Source organism: Athene noctua, chromosome 9 (genome assembly GCF_965140245.1).
Source record: "Athene noctua chromosome 9, bAthNoc1.hap1.1, whole genome shotgun sequence".
NCBI lineage: Eukaryota > Metazoa > Chordata > Aves > Strigiformes > Strigidae > Athene > Athene noctua.
In genome coordinates, this window is record NC_134045.1 from 27697198 (window position 1) to 27712403 (window position 15206).

General features: G+C 45.7%; 2 protein-coding genes across 3 annotated transcripts; one reads left to right on the forward strand and one right to left on the reverse strand.

Moving 5' to 3' along the window:
- Positions 1-3984: 3984 nt before the first annotated feature.
- On the reverse strand, positions 3985-6594 carry TERF2IP (TERF2 interacting protein). The gene is made up of 4 exons (XM_074913676.1): positions 6144-6594; positions 6040-6084; positions 5905-5981; positions 3985-5337 (listed from the first exon to the last, which is right to left on the reverse strand). Exons 1-4 carry the CDS (start codon positions 6592-6594, stop codon positions 4897-4899), a joined length of 1014 nt encoding a protein of 337 aa, XP_074769777.1. The 3' UTR covers positions 3985-4896.
- Positions 6467-15172, forward strand: KARS1 (lysyl-tRNA synthetase 1). Of its 2 annotated transcripts, none has more exons than XM_074913358.1 (14): positions 6467-6942; positions 7401-7551; positions 7751-7916; positions 8322-8415; positions 8699-8885; positions 9056-9181; positions 10669-10788; positions 11031-11193; positions 11293-11466; positions 12174-12259; positions 12498-12583; positions 12891-13017; positions 14637-14780; positions 15043-15172. In XM_074913358.1, the coding sequence occupies exons 1-14, from the start codon at positions 6593-6595 to the stop codon at positions 15127-15129; spliced, it is 2061 nt and encodes a 686-aa protein (XP_074769459.1). In that variant the 5' UTR covers positions 6467-6592; the 3' UTR covers positions 15130-15172. The 2 variants fall into 2 exon arrangements, with proteins under 2 accessions (XP_074769459.1, XP_074769460.1); XM_074913359.1 differs by having other exon boundaries at positions 6633-6749.
- The last annotated feature ends 34 nt before the right edge of the window (positions 15173-15206 follow it).

Here is a 15206-nt window from a genome sequence, read left to right on the forward strand (position 1 = left end):
ATCTGAGGAGGCTCCAGGCAGGATCAGGGTGCTCAGGACCATGGGAAGCGGTGTTCCACTTCCCTTTGCACCACCCCCACCCCCCGCCGCCATCCCCAGTTCACTGCTCCTCTCCCTGGTGCTCCCCTCCCTTCTATGCCCTGGCTGCAGCCCCAAGGCCCCTTTCACTTTGTCTGTAAGCTGCCCCCCTCATGCCAGTGAGGTGAGGAGGGCTCATATTAAACCTGCCAGAGGGCATTTGGTGCCCACTATAGAAAAATGGCAATGTCTACGTGGAGGACTAGACCTTATTTGCATGTTATTAAAAAGTTGCAATATCTTCTTAAGAAGATAAACGTATACTGCTGAATTTTAAAATTCGGAGATATGGTGACTCTGTTCCTGTTTGAAGGTGTATAGGCAAGGAAGTGTCCAGTCTCTATCTATTGTGTGTGTTTTAAGGGTGACAGATGATTCGGTTTAACTGAATAGCAATCTCTGGTAGTAGGAAGAAGGCTGTTCTGGCAGGTTCACAGCAGCTGCGTGTGTTGGGGGTTTTTGTCCCAGAGAGTGCTGATTCTGCTGAGGAAAGTAGGGAAAGTAACCTTACAGACAGACACTGAGCAGTTTCGTTGGTTAGCAAGAGAAAGTATCTGCCAGCTGAAGAGTGGACCTGTGGAATGAACCCATGAGCCACCCTCAGTTAACAGTCAGCTCTGAGACCACGGAGAGCTTCCCAGCCCAGAAGCACCTCTGTAGTTACCTTCACTGGGGTCCAGACCTTGTGTGTCCCTTTGGGGTAACAGACCATCCTGCAGGAGTTAGGAAGAGAGTTGCAGAGTGAATTAATGCATGACTGAGTGGTGAGTAGGGGAGGTTATTTGCCCAGCAAGGCAATTCGTCAGCAGCAAGAGAAACAGTGTAGGCAAGAGCCTTTCTTTCCATTTATATTACATTTAGTATTATTGTTAATTGTTTAGATTTCAAAGGCTGGTGTTTTGTTGCAGCATTTCTCTTATCCATGAAATTCTATTTCTTCAAATGCTCTTGTGTACACTCATGCCTTGGGGCAGGTGGGTGGGCAGGGCAGAGCTCAGCTTGTTACTCAGTCAGCAGGGTCTTCCGGGTTTCTGGGTGCAGGACTAGACCAATGTCGGTGGTTCTGAAGGAGCCTTTTGAAATTGAACCCAGACATCTCTTACCACTAAACAGGGCCTAGCACATTGAATTATTCAGATGCACTACTAAGTCTGCACACCATTTGAGCTGAATTTTTCCCATAGCTGCTGGTGATTCCTTCAGCACAAAGTCAGTCACTATCCAAATCTCACTTTCAGTCATGCTTTTCTTTTGGATTAAATAAACAGACCTGATCACCAAGACTAAAAGCTAAAGCAGCTGTGGATGATTACAGTATGTTTGCTCCTCAGGCACATGGTTTCTTTCTGGAAACCACTAAGGTAAGGTTCCTTTAAGTATGAATACTATTGTTTAAAACAAAGCTTTTCTTCTCAGCGGTTGGAAAGATTTCAGGTGATATTTCTGGGTCTTTCCAGAGTCTGAATTTCCATTTTATCATCTGTAAAACTGGACTAATACTGACTCAATTAAAAGAGGCTGATGCCAATCTTTTATTGTGTAAATAAAGGTTTCCTTAAGGAGAAATTGGAACTTTCATCCAACATTTAGGCTTTACTGACATTTACAGATCACAGTGCTACCATAGCACTGTGGATATTTATATTCCTAGAGCTAAAACCCTAATCCCTGCAGAGAGTGGGATGTATATTATAGAAATCATAGTCTAACTACTAGGGATCCTGTTGCTGAATGACAAAATCCATGCCGGGCAGGCAGCACTGGCATCGTGGTAGCAAGGAATCTCCTTCACAGAGTGTTAGCACACAGAGCAGGCAGGCTAGGATAGTCACGTAGGTAGGACTCATACTGGGCCACAGAAGCATACTGCTGCTGTTATTCTTTTAAAATCCATTTAAAATGGAACTTAACACAATAATACAAAGAAGAAACACTTCTTTGAGCTACAAAAAGAGTATTCCTGATACTCCCTGAAAGTACAGGGACCTGATATGAACATGGAAAGGCAAACTGTCTCTAGCATATTGGAAGTAATGTAACTGTGTCTTTGGTAAGACAAAGCAAACAAGGATTTTTACTGTAGGAGAAGGCAGAGCCACAATGCCATGAAGCAGAACCATATGACTGTTCTGCTGATCATGGATGCCAATTAAACTCAGACACCAGAGTAAAAAGAGTAGGCTGATCTTACTGTTAATACTCAAAGGATATAACTAAGTACTACAGAAAATAAGCAGTAGGAAAAATACACTTATTACTACAGACAGTTAAGCAAGGCAATGAACCTAATCATTACTACACCAAGGGGAGAACAGTGATAAAGAAAGATCCCTCACCTCTTGCATATGTTACCAACGTCCAGACCGCAGGTGCTGGGCAGCCCCGGTGGCAGGGAGGATTTGGAGAACCTTTCCCTGCAAGTGGGAAGTCCTACGTGATGCGTCCACCCATAGCTGAGGCATCCAAAGTTGTGGCAAGCAGGTCCAGCCTTATATACCAAAAATTAGCAAGAAAGAATAACTTGCACCTTTGTCTTGAGCAGAAACATCTGGTTTCATCTTCCTGTTAAATTCCACCCAGAGCCTGGCCAGGGCTTGGGGGGGAGAGCCAAGGGAGTTTCTAACCAGGCCAAACACTGGGGTTCTCAGCCTTGAACAAGGCTGAACAAGGGAAGAACACATTCTCACAGCATTTCATCCTCACCACTAACTACATTTTGTCTAAACTACATCTTTCAGTAGTGAGCATACATATTTCATTAATGATTAGATACAAATAATTAACACTAGTAGTAATACAGATTTTACTAATTAACAGATACTAATAATGGATAACGTTTAGTTGTGAGGTTCATCTATAGGTCAATCTTTGTTTCAGGGCCTGTTATTCCGGCCCTAGCACTACAATGACGTAGTGACATCTCCAGGTCCTGTTAATGGGAAAGTGGACTGAGGAGATCTAGACCTGTGTGCTTGCGGATCAGCAGTGTGTTTCAGGAGCTCAGAACAGACGAGACGGCAACCTGGAGTAAGCTGTGCTCTTTGTGTCTTAGTTCCCGTGCCTACTGACTGCACCAAGTGGATGTGGAAAGGTTCTCAGGGATAGACAGTGTGTTTGTACAGTTCTGCAGAGGTAGCAGCACTCTATGTGGACTCAGAAATTTGCCTTGCGTGTCTGACTAATTGTCCTGAAAAAGACAAACTCACTCTTAAATAAATGTGTCACTTAGAATTATAAAAAGATGTAGTAAACCTTACACCTGATCTTTTATGTTGCGGCTATTTAATGCGTTCTACCTTTCACTTTGAATTCTAGAGCAATTTTGGTTAACCTGGACAACCGCTGAATGCCGAGGTTATGGTGCTGCCGAGATGTGTACACCACCCAGGCTAGAATGGGAATTTTTGGCTGCAGGAGGTGACAGTTCTGTTAGTGAACCTGGTCATCAGCAGTCCTTGGACTTCAAATCCAGCTGGTAAAGTTTCTAATCTTACTACTTTATTTGCTGTGTTGTCTTACCCTCTCTTGTTAAGTGCTTGTTTGGTTTTCCACACAAGTCTCAACTAACCAGTCTGAACAGCATAAATGTACCAAGTAAATAATTCTGACTTTTTCAGCAGGAATGAACCTGTCCAGTGAAACCCTAAACCAAGAGTTTTAGCATTTATTTGGTTACATTGGTTAACTCCCCAAATAGTCAGCTGGTGTTTCAGGACAGCAGTTTTCTGAAGCAGCAGTCTCATTATGAAGTTATCATTGACTTTCAATATAATTTGAATTTGGTTTAAAAATCAGCAATTTACTAATTCACTTTTTTTTTTTTTTTTTTTTTTTTTTTGAGTGCCACAGTGCAATAAGCAAAACCCCCCAAACATATTTCTAAGGAAACAAGAACAAAAGTCAATCTTTTCTTTGACCAGCCCATTTTATTTCACCAAAAGAATAAATTCCAGATTTACAGGACTGACTTCAAATATTAAAATCGTGACCAGAGCATGATTTCAGGCTGAATGTACTGAGCTTTTCAGACTGTGACTGTGTACCCGCAATGGCGTTCTCTCTCTCTCTCTCTCAAACATGACTTAGGTGATAGATACATAAATAAACTCTGAGCACCCTTTTGTAACTTGTATCTCCTACTTGAACTATTGCATGTGGCCCTGAAAGCTCGTCTACTTTTTCCAACTAGACTTTATGGTCTGGTACAGGTGTTACTTTGCCTGGATTAAAGCTATAACTCTTCAATCTGTAGAGATTCAAGATGGGGCAGAGCTACTTATTGGTTTTGAAATCATGAAGCAAAATGGTAAAGTTAATGTTATTAAATCCTGCAATATTAACACTGGAGAACATGTGCTGAAGGGGTAATAAAAACTGAGATGATCATCCGCCACAGTTTGAAGTTAGGCACATGACAGAGAGCTGGCTGCTGTTGTGCACTAATAATGCATTATGGGTTAGAGCACTTAATGTGATTGCGTCAGATTTTGGTGCCAACCCTATCCAAAATCCTTTGCACGCAGCAACGTACAGGTAGGACTGTCAGCTGCTTTATAGACTTGACACACACTTTAAAGCAAACTTTCAGTGAAAACTTGATACTGTATAGAACCTTTCTTTTCACTATTTTCTGCTTTTAAATGTTTAGCGTACTTGCAATTAGAAAAATAAATACAAAATAGGTCTTTTATAAAAAAGATTTTAAAGCATTTCTGAAATTTCAGAATGTTGCATTGTTTTCCATCACATTTGCACTTCTGAAATTACTTTTATTTCTTGCCACAGTCCTAGATCAGTCATTCCCCTCTGCTTTGCTATCTAACTTTTCCTAAACGCTACCCGTTTTGCTACATTTTCAGCTCCAAATTTTGCTATCAATTTATTTCTGACATGTTCATCATCTTTTTGCAATTCCAAATCATCCTCTCTGCTCCATACAGGGTACCCATCCAAGCGCTGCCCTGTCTGCAGAAAGTATAAAGTAGTCTCCACTTCACCAGTGTTTTTCAGAAAGGCCTGTGTGACAGTGAGCAGATCCATGCTGAACTTCTCCATCAAGTGCTGCATAGTTTTTACTACTTCTCCCACCACATTGGAAGAAGAGCAGGTGCTTGGTCTTTCTTCCCTCTGTAACGGTGTGTCAGGGAGGGCAGAGTCCCCTGGTCCAGTTTTCAAACCCGATGCCATTTTTCCTGTGGACTTTCCCTCTCCATCTTGTTTAGAAAGCTCTTCTGAAATGTCTGAAGTGTCACTTCCTGACTAAAAGAGCAAGCAGTAGAGTCAACCATTAGATACGGTATTTTCTGGTAAACTTCTTTTATCCCTGCTGCCCAACCACCTTCCACTGTGACTTTACAGTATGTAAAAAACCTCAGAAATTACTAGGCATAGTAAAATTCAGTGATTGAAGTGAAGCTGTATGTGTTAACGAGGATACACAAGATCACAGAAAAGCATGAAATATAAGGGAGAATTTGAACAAAGTATAAAAGGCAAAAGTTAATGCAACTGCAGGAACACTTTACGCCCGAGGTGAAAGGACGAGTTCCCCTTGCCAAACGCAGCTTTTAACGTGGCAACACTGTGACATTAACTTCCTCCGGTCAGCCTGGGCAGGGAATCCAACTAAGAAAATATGCCGGGGCCCCTAAACCAGGGGCTTCAGGGCTCGCACGAAACTCCCGCTTAGCCACAGCGGGAGAGGTTTCGCGCGCAGCCGTTTCAGAATCGGGTTACTGCCGTGCCGGTTGTGACGGGCAGGCAGGGCTGCTCGAGCAGCTCGCCCCCAGCGGCAGCGCCGCCCCCCGCGCTGGCCCGGGCGCTCACCTCCGTGCTCTCGAACTCCCGGTTAGCCGCCTCGAAAAGGCCCGTGCCTCGGGCGGGCTCCTCCGGCCGCCGGAGCTCTGCGGGAACACGCGGGCGTCGGTGGCGGGGCCCGGGGCCGCGGCCACCCCCGCTCACCGTCGAGCAGCGGCCGCCGCCCCCCGCGGCCGCCCCCCACCCCCGCTCACCGTCGAGCAGCGGCCGCAGGTGCCGCAGGTACCGGTCGCGCATCGCCTGCCAGCTGTGCCGCGTCAGCGCCGCCCGCTCCAGCTCCTTCCACAGTGCCCGCCCGCCCTCCCGCGCCCCGCGCCGCCCGCGCACCGCCCGCAGCAGTGCCGCGTCCTCCGCCGCCGTGAAGGCCAAGCGCCCGCGCGGCGCGGCGGCGGGCGGCGCGGCGGCAGGCAGGCGGAAGGGCTCCAACGGCAGCCGCCGGTTGCGCTCCACGCACTCGGTCACGTACTCGGTGGAGACGGCCCCGCCGGGCGCCGCCTCGCCGGGCTGCGCCAGGAGCACGGCCCCGGGCTCCTGCACGCGGCACAGCCGCCCGCCGCCCGCCAGCACCAGCGGCGCCAACCGCAGCTTGGCCAGCCCGGGCCGTACGTAGAACCGCATCGGGCTCCCGTCGTCCCACAGGAACAGCGACCGCGACCGCATAGCCGCGGCCGCCGCGTCCCCCGGCTCTGCCGCCGCCATGACCGCGCCCCCCGGCGCCGCCGCCATGACCCCCCGCGCCGCCGCCGCCGCGCAGGCGCGGGAGCGCCGGAAGCGCCGGCCGGAGCGGGGAAGATGGCGGACGCGGCAGAGCGCGCGGGCGAGGCGGTGGAGACCGAGTCGCGCCTCAGCAAAAAGTGAGGGCGGGCGGTCGGGCGGGCGCAGCCGGGCCGGGGAGGCGAGGGCCCGGCAGGCGAGGGTCTGGCCGGCCCGGTGCGCGCCCCCGCCCGAGAGCACCATGCTGAGCACCGGCGCCGCGCGGCTCCGCGGCTGGGCCCAGCGGGCCGTGCCCGCGCTGCGATGGCGCCGGGCGCTCCACGACCGAAGCAGGTCGGTGCTTTGCGGCCGCGCCGCGCCCGCCTCTTTCCTCGTGAAGCCCCGGCCGGTGGGGCCGGGAGCCGCGGCGCCGGTGGGGCGCCGGGCCGGGCCGCGAGGGCGGTGTCGGGCGTCCTGAGCATCGGGGGGTCTCGGGGCAGCGTTTGCCTCATCGCGCTTGGGCGCCGCATGGGGTTGGTGGGTGCTGCTGGGCCTGCGGGAGGCCCTTGGGCGCGCGTCCTCAGGGCTCTGTCTGGGTAACGCCTAATTCGCCTGTAACTTTTTCGGAGTTTTTGTATCTCGTAGAAAATGAGCTGAAAGAAGAAAATGCTTAAGTATTATCTTGACTTTTGGGCAGAGCAGGAGAAGTGTCAGGGTTATTTGTGCAGCAGGCTTTCAGCAGAATACTGCCGAGTGTTTCCCTGTAGAAGTATCCGAGTATCTGCTGCATTTGGTTTCACTTTCTCTTGCAGTGAGCTGAAGAGACGTTTAAAGGCTGAGAGGAAAATAGCTGAAAAAGAGGCAAAGCAGAAGGAGCAAAGTGAAAAGCATTCAAATAAGCCTTCCTTGACTTCTGACTCTGAGAATAACGTTGTTGCTGATGAGGAAAGCTTGGATCCAAATGTGAGCCCTTGGCCTCATGCTCATTTCTGTTCTGAGAATGTTACTGATTGACATCTGATTTTTTTTATTCAAGGGGAACTAAGTGGTTGAAAGGGGAGAGACCTACATGTTCCTACATAAGGGCAGCTGTGTTTTAATTTACAACCTGTAAAATATTTTTAGTTTCTAACGAAATCATTTGCTTTGTTTCTGGTCGTAGCAATACTACAAGATCCGTAGCCATGCGATCCAGCAGCTGAAGGGCACCAATGAAGACCCCTATCCCCACAAGTTCCATGTAGACTTATCTCTCTCAGATTTTATAGAGAAGTACAGTCACCTGCAACCAGGAGATCACCTGACAGACATTACAGTGAGAGTGGCAGGTAAAGGCTTATCTGAGATACAGAAAGATGATCCGTTGCTTTGCTAAGTCAGTTCTTAGCTGCTTTTAGTGATGGGGTGGCCTCTTTCTGGATTTTGCTGATCCCCTGTTACTTGGTCATGAAGTCTGTAGCAGTGTTAGACTATTCAGGACATGTCCTTTTAGACTGAGTGGAATCATGCAGCATCCTTTACAAGATCAGCTTGTGATACAGGCTCTGGGATCCAAAGTTCATATGGTCTTTTGTGCACTGGTATTAATTTTGAGGCTTAGCCGTCCCTCTTTCTTGGTTAGTGGTCAATTCAGAGCTGATGAGCCTTTCCCAAGTGATAAATACTGTGGCTTTTGGCCCTGTATCCTTTCTGCTAAGGACTCTTCCTGATGTCCTGTATACTTTGATATTTAGGTCGAATCCATGCAAAGCGTGCCTCTGGAGGGAAGCTGATTTTCTACGATCTTCGTGGTGAAGGAGTCAAGTTGCAGGTCATGGCAAATTCCAGGTAGAGGTATTCCCAGTAGCTTTCTAAACTGAACTGCATTCTAAGGCCTAGAGATCTGTATTTGGGCATTCTATTCCTTCATCTCCTTAGGCTATTCATCTGTGGGTTGGCTTAGGCAGCCAGGTAGTGTTTTGCTTAGGATGTTGTGGTTGACTTCCCTGCTAGAAGAATCCTTTTTTTTTTTTTTTTTTTTTAAAGGATTTGGTCTGGGGAGAGACTTGCAGGACAGTTTGGAATGTTGAATTTTATACAAACATGCTTACATTGTTTTTTGTAATTACAGGCTCTACAAATCCGAGGAAGAGTATTTCCGTGTTAACAACAAGCTGCGTCGTGGGGACATTATTGGTGTAGAGGGGAATCCTGGGAAAACAAAGAAAGGGGAACTGAGTGTTATTCCTTATGAAATAACTCTGTTGTCTCCATGCCTGCACATGTTGCCTCATCTTCACTTTGGCCTCAAAGATAAGGTACTTGTCATACCTGTCACTCTTGGAGGCACTTTGACAGATCGGTCTGAACGGATGACCTTTTATGTCTGCTGATGGTATTAGTCAACAAAGAAACATTAGTTTTGCTATTGGTTTCCTTTGGCAGCACATTTTGTCTAGCTTGTTCTAAAGATACTTGTTCTTTTCAGGAAACTAGGTATCGTCAGAGATACTTGGATTTAATTCTTAATGATTATGTGAGGCAGAAATTCATAACCCGTGCAAAGATAATTACATATATTCGGAGCTTTCTAGACGAGTTGGGCTTCCTTGAGGTAAGACTTAAGTGTCTATTTCTCTCTGTGTATTGGATGTGTTTAGAGCTTTTTGGCTTCAAGGATGCTTTTTATGCAGGCTCATATGCAAAGTATTTACAGAAGTGAAAATAATTACCTCAGCACGGTGTCTTTTATCAGTTTAATGTAGTGGGAACCATTCCTTTCCTCTCTTTCTAAAGTTAAGACTGTTGCTTAGTTGGTGGGATTATGACTAGGGAAACTATCAATGTAGTACTTCAAACTACTGCTGTCCTTTCCTTATTTCAGTAAATTAAGATGGAAGTAAAGTCTTTAAAATGGTGTTTTGCCTCTGGAGGTAAATGCAGGTTTTACTTCCTGTAAGTAAAATTGATTTTATCTTGAAATCTGTTGCAGAGTAGCATATGAGAAATTAAAGAGTAGCTCTGCTCTCTGTTGCATCCAGATTCTCGGCTGTACTTTGCAGTTCGCAAAAAGATTAGAACTTAATGTAGTTTATTTGCAAGTGTTTATCAGCTAATCTGCAAAAGCTGCTAGTGGGGTTTTTTTTGAGGGCAGTGGGAATCTGAACCTGTGCTGTGTCATTTCTGTCGTAACTTAATCAAAAAGGACTGTAAGAGTCCTTCTCAATTTATAAGAAGCTTTGACTGTTGGAATAATGAAGTTGCTTGGGCTTGGCAAGAATGCCCCTTTATATACTGAAAGGCTGCAAGAAGGTCTCCCCGGAGCCTTCTCTTCTCCTGGCTGAACAGCCCCAAGTCTCAGCCTTGCTTCACAGAGGGGTGCTCCAGACGCCTGACCATCTCCGTGGCATTCTCTGGCCCTGCTCTGAGAGGTCCACCTTTTACGGGGGACCCCAGAGCTGGATCCAGTGCTCCAGGTGGGGCCTCCCGAGAGCAGAGTAGAGGGGGACAATCCCCTCCCTTGCCCTGCTGCCCACACTTCTGATGCAGCCCAGGAGATGGTTGGCTTTCTGGGCTGCCAGTGCACATTGCCAGCTCGTGTCCAATTTTTCACAGACCAGTATCCCCAAGTCCTTCTCCTCAGGGCTGCTCTCAATCCCTTCATCCTCAGGCTCATTGATACTGGGGCTTGCCCTGACCCAGGTGCAGGAGCCTGCACATGGCCTTGTTGAACTGCATTTTCTGCAATGTAGAGAGATGGTTTTGTGACAGTGCCACAGCCCAGTTCCTGGCTTTGATAACATGAACCTGGAAGGTTTACATTTATAGTAAATATGAATGATTCTTGGCAGCAACAAATAGTTGTAAGTAATTAGTCTTTACTAACTGCATGGGAGAAATGCTCTTTAGATCAGAATTGTTTTCATATACTGGAATGTCCATAAATGAAATAGAGATTTTTTCATCAAAGCTAGCTGTGGTTTGTTTGCTTGATCTACAGAGTTCTGCTTTGGAAACAGATTAGATGACAGCAGGGCACTGAGGCAGGGCCATGGAAATATTCATGCCAGTGTTAATTTTTTCTGTTACTACATTTTACAGATTGAAACTCCCATGATGAATGTAATTCCAGGTGGAGCTGTGGCAAAACCTTTTATCACATACCACAATGAACTGGATATGAATTTATACATGAGAATTGCTCCAGAACTTTACCATAAGGTAAAATATAAGTGCCTCATGCCTAAGTTTATATTCTCCAGACTGTTGTGATCTTATTCTAAAAAAGTAAATGTAGCTAAAATAAGGATTATTCTTGAAGAAAGGTGGAGTCATTGCATTGGAGGAAACAAAATGTATCTCGAATTTGATTTGTACGGTCGCATAGCAGTTGTGTGTGTTTGAACTCTCTTTAGTTCTTTTGAAAAAAGTTAATGTGTTTACGGGAATTTCCTTTTCTTTAGATGTTGGTGGTTGGGGGCCTGGACAGAGTATATGAAATTGGGCGTCAGTTCCGGAATGAAGGGATTGATTTGACTCATAACCCTGAGTTCACAACTTGTGAATTCTATATGGCTTATGCAGACTACCATGACTTGATGGAAATTACAGAGAAGTTGCTTTCAGGTGACGTATGCAATATTAATTCAAAAAGAGTAAGAATCTCTGGAAGAATTGCATATTATGTGGCATACTTTTCTTCTAAACTTCAGGTTCCTTTTGTAGGGATGGTGAAACATATTACCGGAAGTTACAAGGTCACTTACCATCCAGACGGTCAAGATGGACAAGCCTATGAGATAGATTTTACCCCTCCCTTCCGGCGAATTAACATGGTGTATGATCTGGAAAAGGCCCTAGGAGTGACATTTCCTCCAGCTGAGCGTTTTGAAACTGAAGGTTAGATGCTGAGTATGAATGTCCTATAATTCTTCCTTAACAGAAAGAGGGCAAAAGGTCTCGAGTTCTCAGCCTGCAGTCTGTTAGTGGCTTTTTTGAGGTGGTACTAACACATGGGATTGCTTTTGGCTGTTTCCGAAGAGTCCAGAAAGAAGGCTTCATGCCTTGCAGCCTTTGGCAGGATCTAACTCTTTTGCCTCTTCCTTTGTTGAGTATATATGATGTTATGGACTCAAGAGGCATGATGTGGGAGGTTCTTGGTCTGTTGAAGAGACCCAGCTTTTATTTCTTCTGTCTTTCGTGCAGTTGATGCCTGTGATCATAGGTTAGGAGTATTTCGGGCTTTCTTCAGAATGTCCATATGTGCTATTTTATTCCTGGAATCCAGAGCCATAAGGAAACAAGTTCATATGCTTTGTAGTGATTTTTGTTGTTATTGTTCCATTTTTTTTCCCCCAGATAACAGTAATGTCTAGCAGGGTTGTGCTTAACTGTTGTCAAGTTTCTGAAATATAAAATAACTTATATTTTAGTGTAAACTGATTAAAAGCAAACACTGGTTTTGTAGATTGATGTTTAAGCTCATGTTTTCTATGATGTGTACTGTTAAGATCTTATAAACCACTCTAAGACACATTGATGGATGCAGAAAGGAAAAAACATGGTTGCCTGGGTGGCTTTTCAATGTCTGTCTACAACAATTTCAGAAACTCGCAAGTTCTTTGATGAGCTTTGTGCAGAGAGAAATGTTGAGTGTCCACCTCCCAGGACAACAGCCAGGCTTCTTGACAGAGTAAGTAAAGGAGATGTTTTTATAATCCTGATGTCTTTGAGGATCTACCTGTATCAACAGAAGTCTCTTCAGAGCAAGATTTTAGCTGCATCTGGGAAAACACGCTGAAATGAGCTTCAGCTCTTTCTGTATCACAGTGAAAAAACTTGTGAAGAGAGGGAAGCAGGATGTTTGGGGAAGGCAGTGCTAGGAAAGTGAAACTGTACTCTGCATAACTGTTTTGCTTTTGTTTTCCCAGTTAGTTGGTGAATTCCTGGAAGTCACTTGTATCAACCCTACATTCATCTGTGATCACCCACAGATCATGAGTCCTCTAGCCAAATGGTAAGAACAGGAGACACAGTCAGTATGTAACTCTTAAACCCTCTACTTCTGCTTTATTAAAAAGAAAAAAAAAAAAGTCACATATGTGAAAACAGATTTTGATGTTGCATACTAGTTTGTGAATTCTGACACCACCCAAGACAGACTGAGCTGTGAACCCATTGTCCAGGGAAGAGGTGTGCTGATGCTTAGTGGTGTGAAGTTTTGACAGCTAAGCATGGGCAGTTCTCCTGAAGTAATGTATTTGCTCTTTGCTTCTGTAAAGATGTTTATTTTAAGGTGTGGCTGGTTTGTCATCTTCACGTAGGCATCGCTCTCATCTGGGATTAACAGAACGCTTCGAACTCTTTGTCATGAGGAAGGAAGTGTGCAATGCATACACTGAGCTTAACGACCCCTTCCGGCAACGGCAGCTTTTTGAGGATCAGGCCAAGGTAGTGTCTTGGTGATAGTGAGTCGGTGATATAGGCCTGTAAGAAAAGAATGTTTCCTGTGTTTATTCCAAATCTGTCATTAGTCCCTGCTGAAAAGCATTGTTACTACTTTGAGCAAATGTGTCTCAGTCAAATGAAAGCCTGTCATTAAAACTTAATTCCTTTTAAAGGAACCTTGCTCTCTGGACTAAACAAGTCCAAGCAGTGCTGTTGGTTAGTTTTTTAGTAGTGTGACTTCGTTTTGGAATATCTTCCCTTTTATTCTACCTGAAATGCTAATCTGAAAACAAATCTGCAAAGCGTTTTCTCTGTTTTGCTGAGGTTGAAAGTTATTTTTCCTTGCTTAAGCATTTATGTAGTCATACAACATTATACTTCTAAGTTCTTAAATAAATTTTCATGTCTGGTGAGAGTTTGAAGAGGTAAGAAATAGCCTAATTTCCTGAACTGAGTTATTACTGTTTTAAATTGGCTCACAGAATAGAGCTGCAGACTGGAAGTTATTAGGCCTGCAGATTTATAGTACTAGGTTTCTCTAGATAAGCCTCAGAAGGGAGTGACTGAAACTGATTTTGTTATTAATTAGGTATACTCATCCATGAATGCACAGGTGACCACATGTAATTGAGGTCAGACAATGTGGTCTGCAGAAACAGAGTTCCTGTTCTTCCTGCTCTTCCTGATGGCTGCACAGTGCCTAAGAGGATTAAACAATTGTCAAAACCAGAAAAATAGACTTAACTAATTGACTTGATAGCAAATTTCAAAATGTCAGAATGAATAATACTACAGATGTCTTTTGCCTTTGGTCTGTTTTATATATGTTTGCTACAGTTGTGTCTCATGATTATAGCCAGACTTTGCAGACATATGATTATATATATACTGAATGAAAATTTGCCTGTAATTTTTAATGTTAAGATGAAAATCAAAATGAAGGATGGCAGCTCACATTTCAGGATTTCAGACTGGCAGAAAAGTTTGCTGCAGTCTGCTTTTGCAAAGTCTTCCTTGAAACTGTGAGCAAAAATGTTTGTTGTTTCAAAACTGAGCATTTTCTAAATTTCAGTGTGTGGGCTAGTCTGTGTTTTTATTATGACTTCTGGCACTTGGAGGCTGTCAGGGTCAGATGCATTAGTTACCATCTTCAGTGTAGCGTTTTTTAATCTTTTTACTTGAGGGGAAAAAGAGCAATCCCTAAACTTTGTTTCATGGAACAACTACTGTTCCAACAATTCAGTCATGCTCAGTTGTTTCTGCAAGCAGTAAAGAACCTGAGAAGCCTCTGAAAGCAGTTTATTCCACTGTCATCTGCTGCCACACGGCCCTGGAGATGACTTTTACTGAAGCGAAGGGCCCAGGCCTTTGCCTAGAAAGGACACTTGCAGATGAGAGGAGCTGAGCCTTGGGCTCTATTGGAAGCACCTGTACAGGTGACTGCCACAGTTCTCCAGGTGCTGAGATTCCTTCATCTGTTACTCACTTATGCAGCTGTGCAGGACTTTGGTTTCATCAGTGACACAGCTGCTACAACTGCCAATATCCCTCCTTTAGGTAGGGGTTGGCAGAAGCTGCACTATGTAGCTCTGTACAGCCCACCTTTTATTTTTCTCAATTAGGCAAAAGCTGCAGGTGATGATGAAGCCATGTTTATTGATGAAAACTTCTGCACTGCACTGGAATATGGCCTTCCTCCTACAGCTGGCTGGGGCATGGGAATCGACCGCTTCACCATGTTTCTCACGGATTCCAGTAACATCAAGGTAAACTTTAGAAACGGTGGCGCCTGTCACTGGCTTTCCCAGAGAATGAAATTCTGCAAAGCAGAACAACGAGCAAAACAAAACAGTGAGCAGAGTGCGCAGCGGTGGGGACCATCACTAGGAGGAGGAGGAATTCCCCTTTGCTGGGCTTAGAAACCTCCGCAGAGCCCGGGCTGGCGCTGCCCGGGCCCGGGGGGGGGGGGGGGGGGGGCGCCCCCCCGCGGGCTGGCCCTGGCGCCGCTGACCGCGTCCCTTTCCGCAGGAGGTGCTGCTCTTCCCGGCCATGAAACCGGAGGATAACAAGAAGGAGGCACAGCCCGACCAGCCTGCCGAGGGCACCTCCGTGTGAAGCCCGCGGCGGCGCGGACCGTGAATAAACGTTCCGCCTTTTACCGCCCGTGTCTGTGTCTCTGTGTGCGCCTGCGC

Coding starts and splice junctions, on each gene's coding strand:
- KARS1 (XM_074913358.1), top strand. CDS start 6,593: ATGACCGCGCCCCCCGGCGCCGCCGCCATGACCCCCCGCGCCGCCGCC. Junction 8,416..8,698: donor CAGGTCATGGCAAATTCCAG/GTAGAGGTATTC, acceptor TTGTAATTACAG/GCTCTACAAATCCGAGGAAG. Junction 12,584..12,890: donor ATGAGTCCTCTAGCCAAATG/GTAAGAACAGGA, acceptor ATCTTCACGTAG/GCATCGCTCTCATCTGGGAT.
- TERF2IP (XM_074913676.1), bottom strand. CDS start 6,594: ATGGCGGCGGCAGAGCCGGGGGACGCGGCGGCCGCGGCTATGCGGTCG. Junction 5,982..6,039: donor GCGGCGGCCGCTGCTCGACG/GTGAGCGGGGGT, acceptor GTGTTCCCGCAG/AGCTCCGGCGGCCGGAGGAG. Junction 5,338..5,904: donor GGGAGTTCGAGAGCACGGAG/GTGAGCGCCCGG, acceptor TTGCTCTTTTAG/TCAGGAAGTGACACTTCAGA.